This window comes from Tremella mesenterica (assembly GCF_000271645.1).
Source record: "Tremella mesenterica DSM 1558 unplaced genomic scaffold TREMEscaffold_8, whole genome shotgun sequence".
Classification (NCBI taxonomy): Eukaryota; Fungi; Basidiomycota; class Tremellomycetes; order Tremellales; family Tremellaceae; genus Tremella; species Tremella mesenterica.
In genome coordinates this window covers 498,698-521,364 of record NW_006711232.1, presented here as the reverse complement: position 1 = coordinate 521,364, position 22,667 = coordinate 498,698, and the positions used below count along the sequence as shown (strand labels likewise).

The following is a 22,667-nucleotide window of genomic DNA, read 5'->3' as shown; positions in this document are numbered from 1 at the left end:
CCCAATATCATTCACCTTCGAATCCTACACATTCGCCTAATCTTCCCCCTCAACATGGTATGTATCCACCCGTCCCGATGGGTCCTCCTCCTTCATCCTCTTCCTCTTACTCTTCCTACCCTCTTTCAATGCAAACCTCACTGGCTACTCATCCCCGTGCTCCACCAATGCATTCGTACGGCGAACCGTCCCGTGCTCCTTTTACCACCTCTCCAGGAGTCCATCACATTTCGCCCTTGTCTCCTACCATGCATCTCGGACCGCCAGGACTACCCTCCTCCCGCTCCGCCAGCACTCCCTCTTTTCCTCCTCCAGGATCTGGCAAGGTAGCAGTCTCCGGATTGCAGAACCCTGACCCGGGACCTAGTTCGGGCCGGAGGAGCGGGACAGCCATGAGCAACGACGAGAGCTGGGATGAGGGAGATTATGATATTCGAGGGGAAGATGGAGGCGATCAGCCTTGGGGAATGCCTCAGGATCAGTACAAAGCTCTCAATCCGACCGCCAAAAAGCAAGTGCGGAACAGGTGAGCTTCATTTGGCTTGCGCAATCATACCATCCCAATCTTCATCTTGACTGTGTCCTCGGATTCTCTTGCCACCCATCTCATCATAGTTCATGGCTCACGAAGCAGGATCGGTGCACGGCGATTCCGGGCAAAACGGAAGGGTAAGTCCGGTGTTCTTTCATCACCATCATTCTCGATCATCACTCCCGCCTCTGCGTACCTGTGTGCCTGCATTTGTTCCGCTCATTTCCCCCTGTTCCCGACCTGATCTACTGGCTTGCGGCAGATTAGCAGATTGGCGCGGAGGATTGTGACGTCAGGAAGACTGATGATCTTCAGATTACGTCGCTGCTCTCGAAAGACAGGCGTCGCAAGCCCGAGAACAGTTGAATCGATGTCATTCCCAGATTCAAGCTTATCGTGACGAGATCAACACGCTTCGAGCTCGCCTCGGGGCCGATCCGTTGCCAGAAATAGACCTATCTCAAGCCAACGCTCTTGGGCTGAGGAGGAGTCCGCAGTCATAGATGTTGGCTCGTAGCCCCTCGGGGTTGCCGGTTGCATCGGGGTAAGAATGTCCCTCAAGGATAGGGGGGAGAGAATGAGGAACGATGTGAGTATAGTGATGGTCAAATGAGAATACGTGTGGATGATGGAAATCGGGTGTGGGATGGGAATATATCTATTGGAATCCCATATGTCTCTTGGGCATAGTATTGTATATATGTCATAAGATCACGTCTACGCAAATAGTATCATTGTTTAATCGTACATTCTCTATCCACGGCTGCCTTTACTTCTTCCCAAGGAGAAACACCCCTCGATTCGGTATCTTGAAAGTAGATGCGTTGTGATTCCTGGCTTTGGGATCTGTAAATCAAGTGTGGTCAAACTCCTGCACTGCTTGAATTACTGTACTCGTTGTCACGGGCGCCTCGAACGAACTGGCCTTTCGAACACTCCTCTGCTCTGACGCCTGATAGATGTTGGTGCCTGTATTTCCTTCCTGCTTGACACCAGAGGCTGTTCGAAAGGCTCGTTCGTTCGAGACACCCGTGGGAAGGAGTACTGAGACTCTAAGTCGAGCGTCATGCTTCGACGTGAGCCAAGTCCGTGATTCCCGTGATGAGTGAACACGAAGGAAAGAGGCACCGCCACAAACTTGTACGACACAGAATCCGCCACAAAGCGGGGACCGTGCTCGGATACACCCCTTCCCCTCATTCTGCCCTTCTCCACTTCGCAATACTCTCTTTGATACGTATGATACTCACGACTTCTCACTTCCCACCGCAGCTTGACTGACAGTGATTGACTCGAGTCTCGACATGTGTCTCAGGTTTGCTCAAGTTTTCGTCATCAGACACCCGTCGAAACATCAAAGGGCCTGGCCTAGCAGTATCATTTCTTTCAACCTTAGTTTCTCGGTTGACATTAAACAGACCGAACGTTCTTATCATCATCCCATCCGATTTGACATTCATACTATGCGATTGAGTCATACTGTACCTCACCTCTTCTATTTACTTTGTTCCACCCCGAAGTTCATTCCCCGAACACCGACTTGATCACTGTCATTGAAAATACATCCGGCCTTCGGATATCTTCCTTTTGACCTCTCTGGCTGGCCCTCTGGCCTTATGAACAAAGGCGTGTGTCATCCAATCAACAGTGTGACTACATACAATACCTTTTCTTTGTCTTTTTCCCTTCTCGCGTCCCTCTCCAGCCACGATCTGATTCATCACGGTCTAATGCGTCTCGGTCCTCGGAGCAGGAAAGGGCACAGACGACGGTGACTTGCTTTTCATCCCCGGTCGACCGGAGGGGAAGCATTACTCATAGGTTTTTTCACCCTATGGATTAGACTTCCCTTGTGTAAGGACTGACCGAGGCAATTAACCCCCGATGTTCCTAATCGAAGACTTACACAGCCCTCAAGGTTGAAATATATACCTTCCTCGTTATTTCGTGAACTGTTGTCAAAAAGTGTTCCGAAGTATCAAGATGACCAATATGACTGAAGAGAGAATCGTTCATTCGATTGTTATACCACTAGGACTCTGGTGAGTTTCTCGTTATATGTATCACCTGAATCATGTTTGGTCAACACCATCTTCGGCGAAGGTCGGGGATATCAGAAAGGAAGATGAAAAGCTAATGACCAGGGGTCATTCACGTCCTCTGCTTCATACTTGTCTCAACCTATTGGTATCACAACCATCTCTCCATATCACTATTCTATTAGAACCGACTGCCAGATTTCAAGTGGGAAACGAACTAGTTTCTCCTGCTCTTCGTCATCTTCACACTCCCAACAATATATCAACAATTGAAAAGGATTTCACCTCGAACACCAACACCAACGGATTAGGAAATACCACCAAAAGTCCAATGGAACGACTACAATTAATCGTCGTAGAATCATACGCTCACGCAAAGGAGGCTTTCGATCCCAGTCACTTGGTCACAGAGGCCACGAGTTATGCTGCCATGATACCCACATTCCTGGAACATCTATTAAAGGGGAATGAAAAGGTGGTCGCTGTTGATAATAAGTTTAGAGGGATAAAAGTCACTTCGGTCATATTTGACGTACGTATACTCTCTCTTGAGATATTGTTCAGCAGTCGAGAATTCGGCTGGGGGATTCTGACTTGATGTGTTAAGGGGCTGATGTGTAGCTATTTCAAAGTTTTGTCCCGGAACTCATGACTGGTCTGTTGAAGACGTTGCACTTAGATCCTATCCCTCTATTGGGTTTCTGTCCTTCCAATGCCGCTGCGGCTTGGCAGTGAGTGTTCCTCAAACTCATTACATAATCTCTTCACCGTTTCAGACTCAGATGAGAAGGGACAGTATGACTAACTGGCAAGTCATTTCGCAACGGAAGCGTCCGGAGGTTTCATTGCTATTACCGAGAGTCATGTCAAAGTCGATCTAGCCAATGGTCGTGATATAGACGAGGCGTACGCAGAGGTGAGTGTTCCTTCCCTTCCTCTCTCGAACCTCGACAGCCTCACAAGCTGACCCCTACCTTCAACTATGAGTTTTTCGTATGTCATGTCCTATTATGAAGGACTCAGGTTGCGAGGTCCAAGAGGAGAAGAAAGAAGACCAAGACGACAGTGCTAATTTTCAGCACGGTTTTGCTAGCTATGGAGTGGTCAAGCAGATCCCTGGCTTGCCACCAAAGTACGACTACGAATATCGCCCTCTTCTCGGGGCGGCTATATGTCCCATAGCAGTCACGCGACAAGTGAGTACGATGTACACCTCACTTTGGCATCCCGCATGTTCCGGGTTGATCCTTCCTACCATTCAGGAGTTGGAGGAAGAGTGTCATAAGGCTCTTGAGGTGGAATTGGGGAAACCTGTCTATATGGTTGGGTGAGTCCTTATTCGCGTTTCACAGCCTGGAATCTCTCGTATCATGTCCTAAGGTTTATTCAGCAAACCTCAATAATCCGCAAACCTCAATAATCCTCCCCAGTTGACTATCTGGTTCATTGATGACAATTGATGTGGCGATGACAATGGTACACATGTCGAGGATTGAAAGGCTTGAGTTGTTCAGTTGACTTTTCTGCAGAATACAATTTCCTAGACCGATGTGGCAACACACACGACAGCCGATCGAGATGGAGAAACCCGAAGATTGCCGAGTGATAGAGTTTCTCGATGGAATGGAGAAGAAACACGGTAGGAACAGTGTGGTTTACATCTCGTACGTAGCTTTCTCTTGCTTCGATCGGTTTTACTTCAGTCGTTCCAGCCATACTCGCGTATATCTCTTCCCTGCATCCGCTCATCGCCGAAAAGCAGCGAATCTGAAGATGTCATGTTGAAGCTTGCATTAGATCCGAGAGACCGAATTGACAGGCAGCTTTGGTTCACTATGGTACCCTTCCTTACGACTTGAACTCATCGTTTACATACTCGATTCTCTCGCCGAAGCGGTAATTCCATACGTGTTCGCTTATGCTACTTGGTTAGTGACGGAGCAACCCAAGGAAATACAGGAAAAGATCGCTGCGTATCCCAATGGGTGCATGGTCAAGTTTGCACCTCAGTGGCAAGTTTTGCAACATCCAGCAGTTGGATTTGCCGTTGTATGTTCACACTTCTCTTTCTTCATCCTTTACCTTTACGCTCTCATCGTCTTCGTATGGTCGAACGAACACTTCATGGTGGACAATCGTGTCACGATTGACAAATCCGATCCAGGGATAATTGGAGTGACAGAGCTGATCAGAAGACACATTGCGGGAGCAACTCGACAGCAGAATGCATTATGACCGAAACACCTATCGTGGCAATGCCTTTTGCTGCTGATCAAGGAGAGTTTGCGTCTATGAGTGAGTTGATATTTCTTTCGTTGCACTGTCACGATTTACGCTTTTCAATGTGAATTGCAATCGTTCGATCCCTTCTTCGGGGTAGATTCGAGTTGAGAGGGTCAAGATGTAAGAAAGAAACTGATTTGAACAGTCTGCGACATCTATAAAGCCGGTATCACCTTACGTCAAACATCCACTTTCAAAGAGAAGAATGCGAACTTTGACAAGTATTATGATGGTACTCGTATCATCGGAACGGAAGCCGCTATAAAAGACGAGTTGAAACATGCTTGGACCACACTGAAGGGTCTGGAGGGGGAAGTGATGCGTAATAACATGCGTCATTTGCGTAGTGTGGCGGAAACGAGTCGGACAGAAGGGAAGGGTATGTCGACAATGTCGAGAGTCGGACAATGTTTATAGATATCTTGTTGTTAACATGATTGTAAATGCCTGTTGCAACCGTTCTTACTTTCTGACCCACATTCGGAGAATAGATGGCAGTCAATTCCATGCTGCTGCGTGTCTTTCCTATGTGGTGATCGTCGTCAAGGAAGACTTCAATCTTTCTCGAGTAGAGTACGAGTACACGTTTTACGTGTAAAGGTGAACATACCCTCCGACTGACTCTTGTCGATCGGACGGGACAACGGAGAAATCAACCAGTCAAGACACGAACGAATGATGTTGGTGCGTGAGAAATCATGTCATAGACTATTCTATTCCCTCTTCCTTTCCATCTTCCCAACCGTGATCAATTCATCCACCCATCTTCCCAATTCACCTTCCTCCACTCCCCCCTCCGTGTCGACCAACCCTCCAACATACTTCCCGCCGTCGACCACAATATTCTTCATCCCACTCTTCAGTTCCAAATGCAACACATAACTCGGCCCATCTCCAATAGCAGGAACGGATTTCGGTAGGTGTGTAGATGACGAGGAGACGGTAGGTGGTGATGGGGGATCTAGAGATGTACCAGAAATGACTCGTATACTTTCCAACTACCTTATCAGCGTTGTATAATCCCTCGAAATGATACGTACTTTACTTTGATCATGATATTGACCATTGAAAATAACACCTTTTTCAACATATCGTTTGAATCCCCACATGGTCAATTGAAGAGAAAAATAAGATCCTACGCAAGCCCAAAGTAGAGGTTTGGAAGCTTCGAATTCTGTTCGCCAACCATGGTATGAAGCTAGTAAAGCGAGGAATACAGAGAGATAACCGAGAGTAAGATGAATGATGGGATAGAGATGTGAGGGTGTGTAAGAGGTAGAAAGGTGCTAATCGTATCAGTTTGGATCTGGAGGTTTTACGTCCTTTGACCATCACATGTGAAGTCGACATGACCTCTCTGTTCTCAGATGATGTACGAGGAGATCATGTCAAGGGGTAGAGATCGTTACATACATGTTCCTGACAGATGGGGAAGATATGGAGGGTGTGAGTTCCAGTAGTAGAAAATATATGAAGGAAAAGAGACGACATACCTTCTTGACAGCATCATCAAGAGCTACTTTGATCTCGCCTAAATTAACAGGATTGACTTTGACTTCTGGTAAAGGGTCGGTCGGCAGAACGCTGGATGTTTCTAAAGAGGTGGAGTTTTGTAGATAGTCGTTTTTGGTATTACTAAGCTGCTTCTTCTTGGCCATTTTGATGATGTCTTATGATCTGAGGTGGATATCGTGGAATGAGTGGTTCAAGGAGTACAAGTGGTTGGGAAATGTTAGAGTGAGTGCTGTGTGGCTACGTGGCGCGCGGAAGCAAATCGGGACTAAGGTTACCGATTGAAGTACAGAGTCCGAGTTTTGGTGCGAGTTTGAACTTTGAAACCATTTGATCAAGCCCTTTTTGCATAATGTCCAGACATATAAAATCCACGAGTTCTCAAACTGTACAAGATCCCTAACCGCTAACAACGTAATAGTCCATCACCATCATCCAACCGAATTCCAACCCTAAAGGCAGAGCTATCTCCCTCAGATGCCTGAAGACATTTGACTACTCAACTAATTATAACACATATACCATCCACACAAACGTATGTCGGAAGTGACGCTACCCATTCGACGTTTACTTGGGCATATGACGTAAAACCAAAAAAGTCGGATCCTGCTAGAGCTGCTCCGAGAAGGTAGTCGGCGCTTTGAGTTGATACCGCCCACCAATCACCATTGGTAGTGGTACCATCTTGGTTGTACCATGTGAACCCTGTATGCTCAGTTTCTATCCTTGACTGGAACATGGGAAGTTCAACTATCGACCGGATAGCTCTACGGGACAATAGAATTTGAAGCCTGGAGAAAGTGCAAGTGAACTGAATTGATTGGATCAGGAAGAGAATGGTTGATAATGGAAAAGATGAATGGTTTTTGACTTACCAGCAGACGTTGGCCATACGTTTGGATCTGGTACAGTCCACACATTACCTTGAACCTGACTACCGGATGTGGTACTGGTGACTTGTGAAGGATCACAAGATTGAACAATAGCAGAGCTGATATTGAGCTCTTATCTTCTCTGACGACCTCGTCAATGAACCCGGGGATGAGATACGTTAAATGATTTAGGAACGGTGGGAGATCGGAGATCAAGAATAAACTCACACGGAACCACCCTCATTACCAAGTTTCATATTCCTCCCTCCAGATCCTGCTGACCATTCATCGAGACATAATGGTTTTGTACCACTGACAGAACTACTGTCCGCCACGTACACATTGGTTTGAGAGCCGGTACTTGGGATGGTGAAGAAAGTTGCTTGAGAAGGGTCGGTAGTCTGAGTTTTGTTAGCAGCTTCAATGAAGAGGTGCACTTCGTTTTTACCACGACCGATAGCGATAGGGAGGATAACATCATCGGGGGGAACTTTTCCGCCACAGGAAGACGACGAGTACTGGTTGTGATATTTTCCCTTTGGGAATACAATCAAGGATAGCTTGGTAGATGGTAAAGGAGAAAGTGAAAACAAACTCACCAGTACAAGTCTTTCATCGACATATGAGACCCAAGAGGTTGAACCATATGGTGTACCCTCACCCGCACGTTTCCTTGTGGTGCCAGCCACGGGCGTAGCTTGAAGATAACCTGCGGTCGTGACTCCTGATCGTTTTGCAGGAGCGGCTAGGTATCAGCATTGTCAAATATAATTTGTCCTGTCAACCCTCTATAACTGAATTGGACGCATACAACTACTTCCCCTCGGCCATCAAGGTCAGTCCACACCTGTGGGAAGATGATGTATAGGAGACGGAGAACGCAAAATGACACTCACCCCTTGCTAAAGTAGCATTGTACCTTCTATTAGGAACCTTGGGAGGTAAACCGCGACGAAAACGATCGGCGTTGGTCTCTGTTCTAGTTGACCTCGAAAACTCTTTGGGTAGTCCCATAACCATATCGAATAATAAGAACCCTAACAACAACAACACCATCGTTGAAACTCTTGAATTGGCCATTGTCATCTTGACGTCAAGAAAGAAATTTCAACTGAAGATAAGTGGGAAATCCGTTCAAAAACCGATTATGTTGACGGGGGAGGGTTTTGACGTCAACAAGACAAAACATAGTGATATTTGTAAGACTCAGGAGCTCTGAAGGAATGTAGTAAACCCAAGAATAAATCACAACAAGACCTGTGTGAACATGTGAACCGGCCCGGAAAGCGCACGGATGATACGGTTTCCTTTCATTCGGTGTGCCTGTGGAATGTTAAGGCGTCAATATCCCTGAGACGGAGACGCCACTTATGGAACCCATTGTATGGAACACTTCTCGGAGGATTCCGAAGACCTTAAGAACGCCATCTACGTACTCCACGAGTAAGTTGACAAGTCCGAAATAGAGTAGAGCATAGGATCCCTTGCACTCTCGCCATGATTGCCATTCCATTAGTAAGCGCTTTCATAGTTTTTTTCATATTGCGACAAATATTCTTCTACTCTCCCAATATCCAAAGAAGGATACTGATCTAGTCATATACACTTGTCACCCATGTCAGATCTACCTGTTGAGCAGTAGCGGTGTAATAATCTGAAAAATCTGATTGTTGTAAAGCCGCCCCTAAGACGTTCGAGTAAGAACCCGTGTCAGGGTTAGAAGAAGTAACGACGAAGAATTTGGCATTGGTCGTTTTCGTTCTATCGATATTATGGTATGTTAAACCGGCTGATCCTGGTAAAGTGGATGGTATCGTCCAAATGAATACTTGATTGTCTGTTCCATATTGAATAGGTGTAGCTGTCTCACTGATTCCAAAGTAGATAGAACTGATTAGAATCAGCAATACTGTACATCATATGTATAAACCGTGAAACCATGTTTTAGGATGAAGAGGTTCACTCAAAACTTACAAACCAATACCAGGTTCCATATTGCCAATAAAGTCCTTACCTCCTTGATAGCTGGTATCGATATAAAAGGTCGTGATGCCCTGACGTACGAAAGATACGTCTTGCTCTTCACCCGTTCCGGTTATGTATAGAGGTGTAGCATCGGATGGATTGATCGTCTGCGTGAATATCAGCTGGTGTCTCACTTCACGATGATCTTTAACACGTAATCTTCAAACTGGTACACGACAATGATCTGATGAAGTAGATAGAAGAGAGGTTTAACGGAAAGAGAAGGTAGACTCACCAAACCCATATGTAAAGTAGAAGTGTCGAAATAGAGATAAGAAACTGTGTCAAATGGTGTCCCGGCTCTTTCTTTCATCTCCTTCTCTGATAGATCACGTTTAGTATTGACGATGGGTGATGCTCTAAGATATACATTGTTGTCAGTTGATCGTTTAGGAAGATAATCTATTCATTAGCTCTCCATTGTCCAAGCAGATATCCTGTCGAGCTCACGTCGAGTGGCCGTGGCGTTGTATCTCCTGAGAGGAGGTTTCGGCGGTAGACCCCTCTTGAGAAGAGCTGCATTGGATAGTGTTGGTCTAGCGGTGACTAAGATACTCGAAAGGAAAAAGAGGGACAAAACGAGGTTCAATATCATTCGGAATGACATGGCTCAAATCCGTTGACAATCTATTTCAAGGACACAAGGAATTTGATGGAGTCTCAATTGATATCGTCTATAAAGTGGGCAACATTTGTTTAGGCACTGTTTTGGAGGTTGTTTAAGAAACGAAAGAGGTTCATTCTTCAAACTCCGATCCGAATTACGTGCTTGGCAGGGTCACATCCTTATTGAGAGACATGTCATCTTCCAGACCTGAGTTTCAGAGGATCCTAAAATAACGAACCTTAGCCATCGCTTTATTGACGTGGTACAGCTAGATACAAACGGATAACCCCGAGAAAATGCTTGGCAAGTACGTTCATATGAACTCGATCCATTTATTTCACTATCAGGCAAGCTCAGCAGGTTTTACCTGCCCAATATCATGTATCCATTCTACTTGCACTGCTCACGTAATATCATTGACACAGTTTCAACATGTCCCTCTCCATCTACAAAACACTGCACGTTCTACTAGGTTTCGGAATATACCTCCCACTGAAGGTTAACTCGAGTATACGCGTTTCCTACTCCAAAATCATCACCACTCAACGCCGCCCCGAGAAACGTCTCGCCATTGTAGTCGAACGCCCAGAACGGCACGTTAGTCGTCACCGTCCCGTCGTAGTTGAAAAAGTCGATACTGGCTGGTCCCGGCAGCGTCGCTGGTGTCGTCCAAATAGGTCCTTGTTCGTAGTGACCTGAATTCTGGGAAGGGTCCGACGATATTTCCGACAAGTATTCAATGGTGAACCACACTGAGCTGTCCCAGTCAGCTCTCTTCCAAACCTCCAGAGGTGTCATTTAAGATTGCGTGAGCAATGGAGAAGCAGGGGAAAAGATAAGGGAAGGTGAAATGAACGAGAAGAGAAGAGAAAGATTTCACGTGGGTCCACCTGCCGCATTAGGCGTCATATCGGGATATGTCCCATACGTGAATAACTGTGAGACTATCGCTACTTGCAGCCCAGCTTCATTGAAGAAAGGTTGAACTATCTGGTCCGTTCCACTACCGACGACATATAACTTTGTCTCTGTGGTAGTTGACTGCATATCAGACCGAAGAGAAGACCACAAGTCTTTGAGCGGAACTCACCAGAGCGAACAATGCGTTTGAGCCGTCAAAATACAATTGGGACACAGAATCGTGCGGCGTGTCTCGCTTAGATAACGATCGTTTCACGCTCGTGTCTGGCGACGCAACGAGCATGACACTCTGGGTCGCTGCTGCCGATCGGCGAGCCAGGTTGCGGGCTTGTCCTCAGCGTCTACACTTATCGTAATGCAGAAGAAAACCTACGTTGGGTGGTGTTGAACCGCCTCAAAGGGCTCTTGGGAGGTAAACCTCGACGAAATCGCTCAGCATTGGTTGTCTCATGTTCCGAAGCCCGCGTTGCTTTTCGACCTCCTGACTCTGCGAAAACACCGAGAATGGCTATACTGACAGTGAGAATGGTTATTAGTCTCATGACGGGTGAGCTTGAGTAAGAAGGGATCACAGAACCCACCATCGAGTACTTGTACTTGCCCACCCACCTCACATTCATTTGCTACATGCGTGTTTGCGTGTTGACAGTTAGGTAAGGACGAAGTCTTGGCCGTTTCTCGGAGTTGCATTCTTACCTGGGACAGGCACCGGAGACGCCACAAGACTGACGCCGGGGGTTCTGTCCGAAGAACTCTCCGTATCTCCGCTTTCCAGCGCCTCTTAATCTGTCATAATTGGGGTGGAGAGGACCTGATTCAGGCAAATGACATTGCAGTTCTACGATCGGTGAGAGATCGATGGCTTGAGTGAGTTTGGAGACAGCATGGAAACGACCACTTTGTCAGCTCCGCTTTCCAGCACCGAGGCACCGCGGTGCATCCCTCGAAACATACTCTATTAGCAGCCATGACGTTCATCTCCGTGCCACTCCTGACGATCGAATGGACGTGCCATAGGGGCTGACAAGAGAGAACAAGCTAAATGAATGCATGGGTCTGTAGTGTGGTGTTTTGGGGGTACAAGTCACCATAGTGACTCGGCTGGAATTATCAGTAGCATCACTCAACAAATTAAGAGCTTCACATACCTTGGCTGGTTTGAACCTGACGGTCCACTGTATGGGCAAACACTTTTTTATACACAAATCTCTGATCATACTCGCGCATAACCTCAGCAGTTAGTAGCATACGGTCCTTGACCAGTTGTTGATAACTCGTTGCGAGATGTGACAAGAGAAATGTGGTTGTAAGGTGCAGCAAAGGGGTGAGAAATGGATGACGAGGTGTCAGAAGGTGGGACAATGCGGGCGCCGAAGGCGGAAACGAGCTGCATGTGTGAGCTTAATCAGCGAATGAACAGTCAGCTCACCAGAAGAATGCAAGGCAGAAGTCAGGCGGATCCCACACTCGGAGACATTGTATCTTGTCCTCGCCTGGAGCTGAATGGCTGATGGAGGAGGAAGTCGGATGACCCGTTGCGGACATGATACCGGCGCTGAAAGTGGGTCAACAACCATCACAAAGTCGCTCTCCAGGTGAAGATACTCACGCGAGAGATTTGAAGGTGAAGACGACTGCCCGCCATAAGGAGTGAAGTATGATGGTCCTGACGCTGGCTTTGTCGTTGGTAGGGTCACCAAAGACGTCTTCTTTCAGGGCATTTCTGGGAGCTTGAACAGGAGAAGCATGCGGGGAAGGAATATGATCGCGCGCCTAGTAATGAGTCAAGCGAATGAACAACTGCGAAGATGTACATACCGAGCGAAGCTGCATGTCGTATGTTCGAAATCGAGTAAACAGATAGGTCGCATTCGCAGCAGCCAACAATAATAGAACCGTTGTCACCATGATTGCCTAATCATCAGCTCAGATCAGCACCGTTTAACCAACCGTCCAAGGCCCAAGAAGTCCTCTACCAATCCATTTGTTTTCAACTTCGTACTTGCTCCACCTTCCGCTCACTCCGGTTGGCTCTTTCCCCGTACGTAGGACACTTTGAGGTTCGTCTACCGCTGAGAAGAGCGGAGCGACGAGGAGATAATGAACGCAGTGAATGCCCAATGCGATGGGGTTGGCCAAGTGCGCAGATGGTATGACATCTTGCATGGACGTTGGTGCATCGTATATCAAACGATCGATGATTCTCTGAGGAAACGATAGGAGCCTGACCGTCAGCGCTGAGATGCATATTGTGAGGAAACGCTCACCGTTGAAAGATGGGCTTTCTGCGGATGAATCTCTTCTTTTTCATCCCCGGAGTAGCCATTCCATACTGTACGCCGACTTGTGTACCGGAGTCAGTCTGACGGGCTGCCTTGGTAGATGCGGCCATATCAAACGGAATGCTGGCGCTTTTGCTCGGGCCTGCATGAGGAGAAGAGGTGGCATATGGCGAGTAGAGGATCTTTGGGGTACTGGGAGTAGAGGAGGCTCCACGATAGCGATGATCGGGTGTGAGCGAAGATGGCTCAGTCTTGATTGGAGTGAGAAGACTGTCGTGTGGGGGAGTGACGGTGGCCACATTTGTTGATTTTGAGAGCCTGGAGGGGGTATGTGCGAAGGCGGGCAACGAGCGACGTGTGGAACGTGCCAGAGGTGATTGGGACATTCTGCGAGGTCCAATGTCGTACTATACTCCCCTAGACCACGGTCTGAGATAGGACTATGCCACTGAGAGAAGGTTTAATAGGAGAAAGAGGCGGACACACCGACGTGGAGTGAAAAGTCAGGCGGGTGGAAAGTGGAGCCCCGCTCTCCTATAAAGTACACCTCACCCAACATACGGTAAGTAGGTAAGTACATAGAGTGGACCCCTCCCTTCTTCTATTCTCACTCAATCCCTCCTCATGGTCAGTCTTGTTATCATCTTCATCTTCTGGACACTCGACTGACGCTGATGTGTAGAGCAACTTCCTTCCCATCCCAACCAAACGTGCAGAGCCTTTACCCGCTTTTTCAGGCCACATTCTCACTTACATTTCGCACCATTTTCGCGATGCTCACCCAGAGGCCTTTCGGAAAGACGTCGATGTACTCGCTACGATGAGGCGAGAGCTGGTGGAACCCAAAGCTGAGGCTCATCCAGAAATGACCAAGGGTCTCATGAGGTGAGTCAATGGGACATAGGACTCGAAAAACTAATGGAAACAGATATTATGCTCAACTGAGCTTTCTTGCCACCAAATTCCCTTCAGATGTGAGTCTTCTAATGGCCGTATGCGGTTCCGTGACATGTACACTACACTCGTCTGAAACAATCGTCTGGTCAATAAAGGTCTCTGGCTTATGAAAAGATCGGCCTCTCCTTCGCCTATCATCTCCCCTTTCCGCCCATCTTCTCTTTGACGGCCGAGTCCACTGTCTCCCTTCCTTCCCTCACATACGAAAGAGCTTCTGTACTCTTCAATGTTGCCGCTCTCTACTCGATAATGGCCGCTTCAGAGCGTCGCGCGGAGGTCGAAGGGATTCGGCGGGCTCTGGGCTACCTCTCGGTGAGTCTGACGTTCGTCCCCACAAGGGATTACGCTGACGAATCAGGCTGCGGCGGGTATTTTCCACCATCTGATTCAGTCCATTCTGCCTATACTGAGGACTGAGATTGGGTCGCCCCATGCTGCAGGATACGACATGACAGAGTCATTTCTCACCACCTTGCGAGAATTCCTGCTCGCAGAAGCTCAAGAGTGTTTCTGGCAGCAGGCTGTACTTCGTCAGTATTCCCCCGCACTCACCCTTGTGACCAAGAGCTGATCAGCAGAAGGTACATATAAAAATTCGCTGATAGGCAAGCTGTCGATGAAAGTCTCGGAGTATTACGGCTCGGCTCTCTCAGCTGCCAATGCAGTTGAATATCCATCGGCTGCCTATTTCCCGGTGGTACGTATTTCGTGATCTTGAATGAAAAGCAGGTTTGCTCAAATCAGGGATGGCTCAGTCATATCACAGTGAAACAGATGCACTTTGAAGCTGCGGCTCAGTACAGATTGAGTCAGGATGATCTGGAAAGTAGACGCTATGGCCACGAGATCACCAGGTTGAGGATTGCTGAGGGATTGGCCAAGAAGGGTTTGGAAGCCAGCAAGAAGGGTGTGGCAGATGCGGTACTTTCCGACCTGAAGGTATGTCATATCGCATCCTCAGTCGCCTCACGGATACCTGCTTTCTTCTTGTGAGCTGATGTGAAGAACCTGTCAGCAGCTGTGAAGAGCAATCTGGAGCGCGCCGACCGTGACAACAACTTGATCTACAATGACCCAATCCCACCAGCAAACCAACTTCCTGCCCTCAAAGGCACAAGCATGGTGAAGCTCTCTACTCCCCCAGAAGTCTCGGATCCTGTCGCATGGCTCATGAACAACAATGCAGGTATGCCTCCGCTTTTCAGCGGATTGGTCCCGTATGGCGTTCACTTGGCTTTGAGCATCTACGACGATCGCAAAGATACTGTGGTGAGGGATCTGGATGGTAAGAGGGAAGAATTGGATGGACTCGCTGCAAGGTGAGTAATTGGTTGATTGCAAGATTTATCTGATAAAACAGCACTCTACAGTCTTTGAACCTCCCTGGATCGATCGAAGCCTTGGAAAGACCTATAGGCTTACCTCCGTCATTGATGAAGAAGGCCGAAGAGGTTGAGGCGGCCGGTGGAACGGACAAAATTCGTTCGCTGCTTGGAGAAGTGTCTAGGTTGGCAAAGACGAATGCTAAGCTCCTCTCAGAGGTGAGTTGGCCTAAATCCTGTGGTGATCCAGCTGATTGTGGAGGCCATGGATATATTGGACCAAGAAGCTACCGAGAACGAGCATCTTTTAACATCCCAACCCCATCTAATCAGCAGTCGACAGCCTTCTCATGAGGCCAATCAGCGATTGATCGGTATGGCCGATCAGTACGAAAAGACTTTGAAGCAAGCGGCAGTTAGCGATGCCACCGTTGTGTCAAAATGGGAAGAATTTTCAGAAGTTATAGAGGTGTTGGCAGGTGGCGAGGTCAGTCTCTTTCACTGCATCACGGTGGCATCATGCTTCAGTCAATTTGACCGACAGGAGGAATTACGTTCATACATTCCATCAACCGCCCGGTCCTCTTCGTCGTCCTTGCCAACATCTGTGCGGCCACTACGCGCCTCTCTTGAAGAACTCGACGATCGTATGTCGAATCGGGCAAGAATTGTGGCGGAGGCAAAACATATCGCCAGTGGGGATGATGTCCGAGCGGCTGTACTCACAGAAGCCACCCGCTTAGCACATGGTGGAAGTGGAGACGTCAAGACCGAATGGTTTGAGGACATTTTTGAACGAAATCTGGGCAAGTATGATAAGTTTAAGGATGAAATGGAGAAAGAGGCGGCATTCCAGGAAGCTCTGCTGGGCCGAATACGTGTGAGTCAACCTTTGCCCCCAGTGCGATGTCTTCCTCTTTCAGGAATTTCTGACATCACATTACTTGGTCCTGATGCCCGAATTGAAGTTGAACTCATGTGGCAGGAGCAGAATGAAGCCTTCCTGGCTGAGAGGAAACAAGATCCAATGATCAAAGATCGTGAACGCGCCTTGCAAGAGATCGATGGGGCGTATTGGAAATGGAGGGAGATCGTGGATAATGCTCAAGAAGGTATCAAATTTTACAATTCTTTGAGTGACATGTTACACGCCTTCAAAGGATCCTGCGGGCAATTTTTGAATTCGAGACGGGCTGATGTGGGGTGAGTAGTTCCTGTTCCTACACGTTCGAATCCCTCGGCCACTGTTCTCTGAATTCCGATTTGCATGACTCACCTCAGTGGAGCAGTCATACGAGTATGAGCCATTTGGGAGTAGATGCTAACCTTCTAGAGCAATAACCACTCAATTCCAAAACACTCATATTGACTCCTTACCACGTACGACTGCATCTCAACCCCTCCCTCCTCCACCTCCAAAACAAGTAACTTTCGCCCTCTCTCATCCCAACTCCGGTCAGTGGACATCAGGCGCAGATTTACTTCCTCCACCCCCACCGCAACCGATATTACGTTCAGGAGGTGTACCTCAGGCCGCTCAATCAGTAGATAGTCCAAGAAGAATGACAAGGAGTCAAGCTGCCGCTGCTGTCTCATGTATGCAACCGAAGACGGAGAGTCCCCCTATCGGGGATCGAGGGGCGAATCCATATAAACGTGGAGGGCGACGTGGAGGAGAAGGTGTCATTTGAAAGTATGCGACTGTAATGGGTGATCTTTTGTTTTGTTGAGGGCGATGCATCATATTGTTGTTTCCAGCACTTGCACTATCTGCAACGCATTTCCTCGACAGGTTTCACTGCCTGCTATGTGTGATGAGACTAGAGGTGGAGGGAAATAGTGGATTAGATGAGCAGTTTCTCGATCTCATTCTGTCCGTCAGTCCTGCTCCAAGGTTTTCTAAAGCCGCGGAATTCACAAAACGACCCAATCGTGAACCTGACAATCCTCGAATGTCGGAAGCATACCTAAGAAACAAACGAGGGCACTATCAGGTGATTTCAATGACATATGTTAGGGGAAGAATGGATAGAAAGAAAGTGGAAAGGGGGGAAATGGAAAGACTTGAAAGAAGAACATGTACACACCTTTATAGCTTGGATCTGCGAATTCAATTCCCTAGCCTCATTCGTCGTGACACTAGCAGCTATGACCGGTCTGCTCACTCCACAAGCCCTACCCATCGCAGTTTTAGACGGTAAGAAAACATAAGGAACATTCTTATCTTCACACAATAAAGGAAGATGAAGAACGATTTCGATAGGTTCAACATCGGCTGCCATAACTACGAACTCGCAAATACCTCTATTGAGAGTTTTGGTAGCTTCGTTGGCACTGTACATCAACAATCACATCTTCATCGGTTCTTCATTCTCTATCAAAAAGCACGTTCATTCTCATTGAATGAAGGTTTCACTCACCCTTTTTTCAATTGGTTATAATGACTGGCTTGTTGAATGAGATCCAATATCTTCCCCATCAGTTTTTTTCCCGTCTTTGTTCAAGAAAGAACTCACTTGGTTGGTTAACTGGGCATTGGCCAGAGGGAAAGCTTTTGGGTTTGGTGCGGACATTTTCGTCGGATGCGGATTTATCAAAAGCTGATGATTTGAGATGGCCTCACAGCTGATCCCTGGCCAAAGTGAAGGAGATATATGTAGAAAGTTGAGAGAGGAAGAGAGAATAGTTGCGGAGTGGAGGGAGGGGGAACTTTTTGGGCTACACGTGGTATTTTGAAAAAACTGGAAAAAATTGATAGTCACGTGGAGTCGGTGATGCGGCGATGTCCGAAGGATGTCTCTTCTAACTCGCGTCTCACTCCTTTCTTGGCTGCGAGTTCAATCCGTAGTTTGTCTCTACTCATATATCTTTTCACCACTCTTTTCTTTCTTTCTTAAAGCTGGAAATTCAACCCGGAGAATGACTCCCACTTGGATCACAGAAGCCCGTTGAACATCCCGACAAAGACAAGCTGCGCCCGAACAAGGAAGCGATCATCCTCCCGCCCATCTGGTCAGATTCATCTGTAAGGGGGAAAAATATCAACGTCCAATCTGTGCCAAAATATCAAGTCATCCTCAGACTAAGGGTCTAATCTGAAAAGTGAAGAACTAAACCGACGTTGAAACGCAGAGGCTCAAAGATTAAAGGCAGCTAGTCAGAGGTACAAGAGACGAACCAGGCCAGATGACAGGAGGGGCGTTTATCCCAACCGCAGATGAGTTTGACGATAGTGGGAGTCATGAAGTTCAATGGGTTGGGAAACCAAGTATTAAGGGACCGAGATGGGCGAAAGTCCCATTTCTCACTATTGGCATGTTAGGAATACAAGTGAGTCTTTCTCAGCTTGCTCCTCAAATATCATCCTCATCCTCTGGGTCTCATCCTCATTTTTACACCACCGTATATTCCGCCAAGTTCATTCTTTACTCCAATGACTGAGCTGACAATTAGTGTGTATGGTCTATAGAAATGGGTTACGGTGGGTGTGACTTCTCTACGACATCCACGACAATCTTTGCCGTGTTCTAGGATTCACCATACAAGTCGTAAGTCGTGTGAGCTAACCTTTTAGCCTCTCCATACCTCCTAGAACTCGGATTATCAAAATCATGGATGTCCCTCGTCTTCATGGCTGGTCCTCTTTCTGGACTCGTTGTTCAACCCCTCATCGGCGTTCTGGCAGATCGTTCAAAGTCTCGGTTTGGTAGAAGAAGACCTTTCATGTTGGCCGGAATCACCATTTGTGCTATCGCCATGATGCTCCTCGGTTGGACTCGAGAAGTTTCTTCTTTCTTTGGATTTGGCTCTTGGATGGCCGTCACCTTGGCCGTGTTTGCGATTTATCTCATCGATTTTAGTATAAACGCCGTCATGAGTACGGATAGAGCACTGGTGGTTGATACGTTGCCGAATAATAGACAGGACGAAGGAAGTGCATGGGCGGGAAGAATGTTTGGATTTGGAAGTTTGGCAGGATTTTTTGTGTGAGCAAATCAGCGACAAACAAATCACCTGGATGACACGGTGCTGATTGATAGAGGCAACTTGGACCTCCCCCCCGTCCTACCTTTTCTGGGCAAGACACAATTACAAATTCTGTCCTTCATTACTTCCGCTATACTCCTGACTTGTCATTCACTGACCTCTTGGGCGGTCACAGAACGAGTGCTTCTTCGTGACGAGTGAGACTATTCTCTCTGGTCATTTGTCGGCCATGCTGATAGGAAGCCGACCGAACGCCAAGAATGGGCTCTTTGCGAGTCTGAAAGCCATCTGGGATAACATCTTTTCTTTACCTCCTGGAATACGGATGGTGTGTATCATTGATCTATTTGCTTCGTGAGTGAAGATTCTGTGCCACTTCCCTTTCCCCCGTCTCTCACTTCCAGCTTCCCTCTCGCCTATGATGCCTCGTCGTCCAATAGTCTGTGGCTCAAAAAGCATACGTTGGGCGTCAATTGACGTCCAGCCTTGGTTGGTTCCCCATCCTGTTCTTCACCACCGTCTGGGTGTCCGAAATCTACAAACGCTCTATGCCCCAAGGCGACCTCTCAGACGAAGTATTTGAAGGTCGAGCAGTCCGATCCGGCGCCCGAGCTCTCTTCTTCCAAGCCATCATCAATATCCTCATCAGTGTATGTCTCCCACCTTTCGTCGCTGAATCCGGTATCGTCCTTGACGACGTGGCCGGTTACTCGCCTTTGAATGGCGGAGGCAATCCCGATCGACCACCAAACTCCGCCTCACGGAAACGGATGAGGGAAATCGATGATGGGTCGAGCTTCATTCAGCGATCGCTTGATAGAGGGAAGAACTTGATCGCTAGTCTGAAGGATGGGTCCGCATGGGCTCTGCCTATACCCGGCCTCACACTCATAAGCATCTGGTGGATCAGTCAATTTATCTTTGCTGGCTGTATGGCCGCAACTTTGTGAGTTTCAGCTATCCGAGTGATCGTTCAGGTCGACTCACTCACGTCTTTAGGTTCGTAGAGACAGTCACGGGAGCATACATCATAATTGGGATTACTGGAATCACCTGGGGCGTTTTCCAATGGGCACCCTTCTCCCTGGTATGTTATTGCTTCTATCAATCTCGCTCATCTTTAGGGACTCATGCTGACAGCTAGCTCGGCGAATTGATCCTCATTGACGGTCAAATCGACCGTGATCAACCAGACGTCTTATTCATGCGAACTTCCGCCGAATCAGAAGCTCATCTCCTCCGTCCACACCGAACACATTCACGTTCTTCTCCTCCCCTACCCGTCTATTCCGTTGATCTTTCCGGACCCAGCACGTCAGCCTCAACCTCTGCTTCGTCCCCTCACCCCGAATCATCCCCCATACATACTCGACATCATTCTCGATCTTCCCTCACTCTCAATCATCAACATCATGAATCATCCCCGACTCGAAAATCCACCGATACCATGCCAGAGAACGGCACAACTCAAAATCTCACCCCTCTCGTGATCCAGACTCCACAGATGGAAGATCACTCCTCCACCGTCATCGTACGACACTCCTCGGATACGTCCTCCAAATCTTCATTCGAAGGTGACGGAGCGGACCCAGGAAACAGCTCATTCTCCGCTCGGTCGAATTCAAGTGAAAGGAAAGGAATGGCCGATAAGGCAGGGGTGATATTGGGTATCCATAACGTATTCCTTGTCATGCCCCAGTTCTTGGTGACGATCCTGAGTAGCGCCATTTTCTATCTCATGGAACCTGACAAAAGTCTGCCGAGTCATCATCCGCATGCCAATCCCGTGGTCAATGGGACAGTAGCGGCGGTAGAAGCTCCGACGGGGGTCGTGGAACTGGGGGAGAGATTGATGAGAAGAGAAGGAGTGATGCAAGCAGGGAGTTCGGACGCCGTAGGATTGATCTTTAGGTGAGAATCTTGCAACCCTTCATGATAATAATATCCCCGCCCTCATATAATCGAACAATCATCCTCACATTCACTCTCCTTGTCTTACCATGATTGTGAGAAAGGTGTAGTGAGAGGTCTGATCCGGTTGGTTTTTATAAGTTGTGAAACTGATGGGAAGAATTGGAGGCGTGTCAGCAGCAGTAGGTGCCTTCTTGACATGGCGTCTGGCACGTCGATGGGCTAGAGGGAAAGGTATTTAGATCACACTTCGGAATTTGTGCAATGTGCAAGCATGCATCGCATCATCATTAGATATCTGGTGTGGTGGGACCACCTACCCATCTTCAATTACCAAGATCACTTACGTATGGATTTGATGCTCATGATATGTTGAAGCACCTACTCAAGAGTAATGTTGGTGGCTGAGACACTGTCCAGCCAAGATACACATGTCCTTCTGAAAGTCCATACCGCCGCACAGAAGGAACACTTAGGACCCGAGAACCTGGTCCTCCCAAGAGGCAAGAGACACAAGGGCGCGTTTTTCAACGGGACATTTGGGACTCCGGAAGCAGGAGACTTGGTCCGGATTAGATGGGACTAATTGAAGTTGGGAGGATTCATGTCACTCATGGACTGTGGTCATACCGGATAATTCAGGTCTAGACGTCCTGTACTGTACGCAAATCATACATCTCAGGAAGTAGTAAACGGGCGCCGTGAATGTTCCATAAAAAACAAAGTGCATGCTCACAGATGAGAGGTCTAAGAGGGGGGTAATTCATCGATCCACGTCAAGTTGAGCAGAGCTAGTTGTCCGGAGGAAGTGTCGAAGTTGGCAGGATTGAGAACTCAGCGAAAAGGTAGTCCGTCATCACTGGAGGATCGACCGTTGTTGTGCCATCACTATTATGGAAGGTAACACCCAAATTTCCTGGTAAAGATGAAGGGATTGTCCAGATGGCTGATTGAAAGAAAGCGCCGTTAGAATTGGCAAGGGAGACTTGAGTATTGATTGGAAAATAAAGTGATCTACTAGTCAACTTCCATACGATATCAGATGTGTGAGAGCCAACTTACAATTGAGAGTTAGTCGCCATATTCATAGATTGACCCGAGGTCCATGCGGCCGTATCAACATATCCGAGGGATTGACCACCACTGAATGCTTGCACATCTTGTTCCGTCCCTGCACCATTGGTGATCTGAAAGGAAAGGGCTTTCGTTGGATCCGTCGTCTAATCTTAATGATCAAGAAGGATATTATTGATGAAATATGTACTAAGAGTGAAAAGTTGTCATCATTTATCATCACATAGGATAAAGAGTCGAGAGGGGTTCCTGCTCTTTCTGAAAAAGATCGTTTGCCTGTTATCACGGGTGAAGCTTGCATGTATACAGTAGTCACAGTTGCTGAACGCTTTGAATTGCTATC

At 47.6% G+C, this 22,667-nt stretch overlaps 9 protein-coding genes across 9 annotated transcripts; 4 read left to right on the top strand and 5 right to left on the bottom strand.

Annotated features, from left to right (window-relative positions):
- Window positions 1–248: 248 nt before the first annotated feature.
- Window positions 249–1,035, top strand: TREMEDRAFT_63494 (uncharacterized protein; the record flags this gene model as incomplete). The annotated part of the gene is made up of 3 exons (XM_007005746.1): window positions 249–526; window positions 635–669; window positions 848–1,035. 3 exons carry the CDS (start codon window positions 249–251, stop codon window positions 1,033–1,035), a joined length of 501 nt encoding a protein of 166 aa, XP_007005808.1.
- A 1,480-nt stretch (window positions 1,036–2,515) lies between these two features.
- Window positions 2,516–5,271, top strand: TREMEDRAFT_63493 (uncharacterized protein; the record flags this gene model as incomplete). Its single annotated transcript, XM_007005745.1, has 9 exons — window positions 2,516–2,574; window positions 2,677–3,103; window positions 3,193–3,302; window positions 3,385–3,487; window positions 3,651–3,898; window positions 4,101–4,235; window positions 4,395–4,620; window positions 4,767–4,866; window positions 5,000–5,271. 9 exons carry the CDS (start codon window positions 2,516–2,518, stop codon window positions 5,269–5,271), a joined length of 1,680 nt encoding a protein of 559 aa, XP_007005807.1.
- Window positions 5,272–5,567: 296 nt separating this feature from the next.
- On the bottom strand, window positions 5,568–8,324 carry TREMEDRAFT_63492 (uncharacterized protein; the record flags this gene model as incomplete). The annotated part of the gene is made up of 9 exons (XM_007005744.1): window positions 5,568–5,852; window positions 5,895–6,140; window positions 6,348–6,494; window positions 6,778–6,818; window positions 6,889–7,071; window positions 7,242–7,357; window positions 7,467–7,756; window positions 7,838–7,983; window positions 8,135–8,324. The coding sequence occupies 9 exons, from the start codon at window positions 8,322–8,324 to the stop codon at window positions 5,568–5,570; spliced, it is 1,644 nt and encodes a 547-aa protein (XP_007005806.1).
- A 506-nt stretch (window positions 8,325–8,830) lies between these two features.
- On the bottom strand, window positions 8,831–9,870 carry TREMEDRAFT_63491 (uncharacterized protein; the record flags this gene model as incomplete). The annotated part of the gene is made up of 4 exons (XM_007005743.1): window positions 8,831–9,107; window positions 9,213–9,385; window positions 9,499–9,665; window positions 9,714–9,870. The coding sequence occupies 4 exons, from the start codon at window positions 9,868–9,870 to the stop codon at window positions 8,831–8,833; spliced, it is 774 nt and encodes a 257-aa protein (XP_007005805.1).
- A 468-nt stretch (window positions 9,871–10,338) lies between these two features.
- On the bottom strand, window positions 10,339–11,333 carry TREMEDRAFT_63490 (uncharacterized protein; the record flags this gene model as incomplete). The annotated part of the gene is made up of 4 exons (XM_007005742.1): window positions 10,339–10,627; window positions 10,751–10,911; window positions 10,961–11,118; window positions 11,165–11,333. 4 exons carry the CDS (start codon window positions 11,331–11,333, stop codon window positions 10,339–10,341), a joined length of 777 nt encoding a protein of 258 aa, XP_007005804.1.
- A 489-nt stretch (window positions 11,334–11,822) lies between these two features.
- Window positions 11,823–13,505, bottom strand: TREMEDRAFT_71965 (uncharacterized protein). Its single transcript, XM_007005847.1, has 7 exons — window positions 13,059–13,505; window positions 12,742–13,015; window positions 12,610–12,705; window positions 12,401–12,564; window positions 12,221–12,346; window positions 11,940–12,178; window positions 11,823–11,892 (listed from the first exon to the last, which is right to left on the bottom strand). Exons 1-7 carry the CDS (start codon window positions 13,457–13,459, stop codon window positions 11,876–11,878), a joined length of 1,317 nt encoding a protein of 438 aa, XP_007005909.1. The 5' UTR covers window positions 13,460–13,505; the 3' UTR covers window positions 11,823–11,875.
- A 192-nt stretch (window positions 13,506–13,697) lies between these two features.
- TREMEDRAFT_63488 (uncharacterized protein) lies at window positions 13,698–17,043 on the top strand (the record flags this gene model as incomplete). The annotated part of the gene is made up of 13 exons (XM_007005741.1): window positions 13,698–13,700; window positions 13,756–13,958; window positions 14,002–14,047; window positions 14,145–14,342; window positions 14,389–14,560; window positions 14,609–14,727; window positions 14,775–14,969; window positions 15,036–15,349; window positions 15,391–15,571; window positions 15,615–15,839; window positions 15,897–16,232; window positions 16,338–16,555; window positions 16,686–17,043. The coding sequence occupies 13 exons, from the start codon at window positions 13,698–13,700 to the stop codon at window positions 17,041–17,043; spliced, it is 2,568 nt and encodes an 855-aa protein (XP_007005803.1).
- Window positions 17,044–17,077: 34 nt separating this feature from the next.
- On the bottom strand, window positions 17,078–18,006 carry TREMEDRAFT_71963 (uncharacterized protein). Its single transcript, XM_007005846.1, has 4 exons — window positions 17,869–18,006; window positions 17,773–17,822; window positions 17,440–17,686; window positions 17,078–17,223 (listed from the first exon to the last, which is right to left on the bottom strand). The coding sequence occupies exons 1-4, from the start codon at window positions 17,923–17,925 to the stop codon at window positions 17,197–17,199; spliced, it is 381 nt and encodes a 126-aa protein (XP_007005908.1). The 5' UTR covers window positions 17,926–18,006; the 3' UTR covers window positions 17,078–17,196.
- A 204-nt stretch (window positions 18,007–18,210) lies between these two features.
- On the top strand, window positions 18,211–21,544 carry TREMEDRAFT_44698 (uncharacterized protein). Its single transcript, XM_007005646.1, has 9 exons — window positions 18,211–18,682; window positions 18,806–18,833; window positions 18,927–19,338; window positions 19,393–19,536; window positions 19,583–19,693; window positions 19,824–20,285; window positions 20,339–20,426; window positions 20,484–21,250; window positions 21,411–21,544. The coding sequence occupies exons 1-9, from the start codon at window positions 18,539–18,541 to the stop codon at window positions 21,490–21,492; spliced, it is 2,238 nt and encodes a 745-aa protein (XP_007005708.1). The 5' UTR covers window positions 18,211–18,538; the 3' UTR covers window positions 21,493–21,544.
- Window positions 21,545–22,667: the final 1,123 nt, after the last annotated feature.

Excerpts from the sequence above, each read along its gene's own strand:
- TREMEDRAFT_71965 (XM_007005847.1), bottom strand. The coding sequence starts at position 13,459 with ATGTCCCAATCACCTCTGGCACGTTCCACACGTCGCTCGTTGCCCGCC. Across the intron at positions 12,706-12,741 it reads GACTTCTTGGGCCTTGGACG|GCAATCATGGTGACAACGGT; the intron begins GTTGGTTAAACG and ends GCTGATGATTAG. Across the intron at positions 12,565-12,609 it reads ACGACATGCAGCTTCGCTCG|GCGCGCGATCATATTCCTTC; the intron begins GTATGTACATCT and ends ACTCATTACTAG.
- TREMEDRAFT_71963 (XM_007005846.1), bottom strand. The coding sequence starts at position 17,925 with ATGTCCGCACCAAACCCAAAAGCTTTCCCTCTGGCCAATGCCCAGTTA. Across the intron at positions 17,687-17,772 it reads TATAACCAATTGAAAAAAGG|TGCCAACGAAGCTACCAAAA; the intron begins GTGAGTGAAACC and ends GTTGATGTACAG. Across the intron at positions 17,224-17,439 it reads CGCAGATCCAAGCTATAAAG|AATGAGATCGAGAAACTGCT; the intron begins GTGTGTACATGT and ends ACTGACGGACAG.
- TREMEDRAFT_44698 (XM_007005646.1), top strand. The coding sequence starts at position 18,539 with ATGACAGGAGGGGCGTTTATCCCAACCGCAGATGAGTTTGACGATAGT. Across the intron at positions 19,537-19,582 it reads CGAGTGCTTCTTCGTGACGA|CCGACCGAACGCCAAGAATG; the intron begins GTGAGACTATTC and ends GCTGATAGGAAG. Across the intron at positions 19,694-19,823 it reads ATCATTGATCTATTTGCTTC|CCTTGGTTGGTTCCCCATCC; the intron begins GTGAGTGAAGAT and ends ATTGACGTCCAG.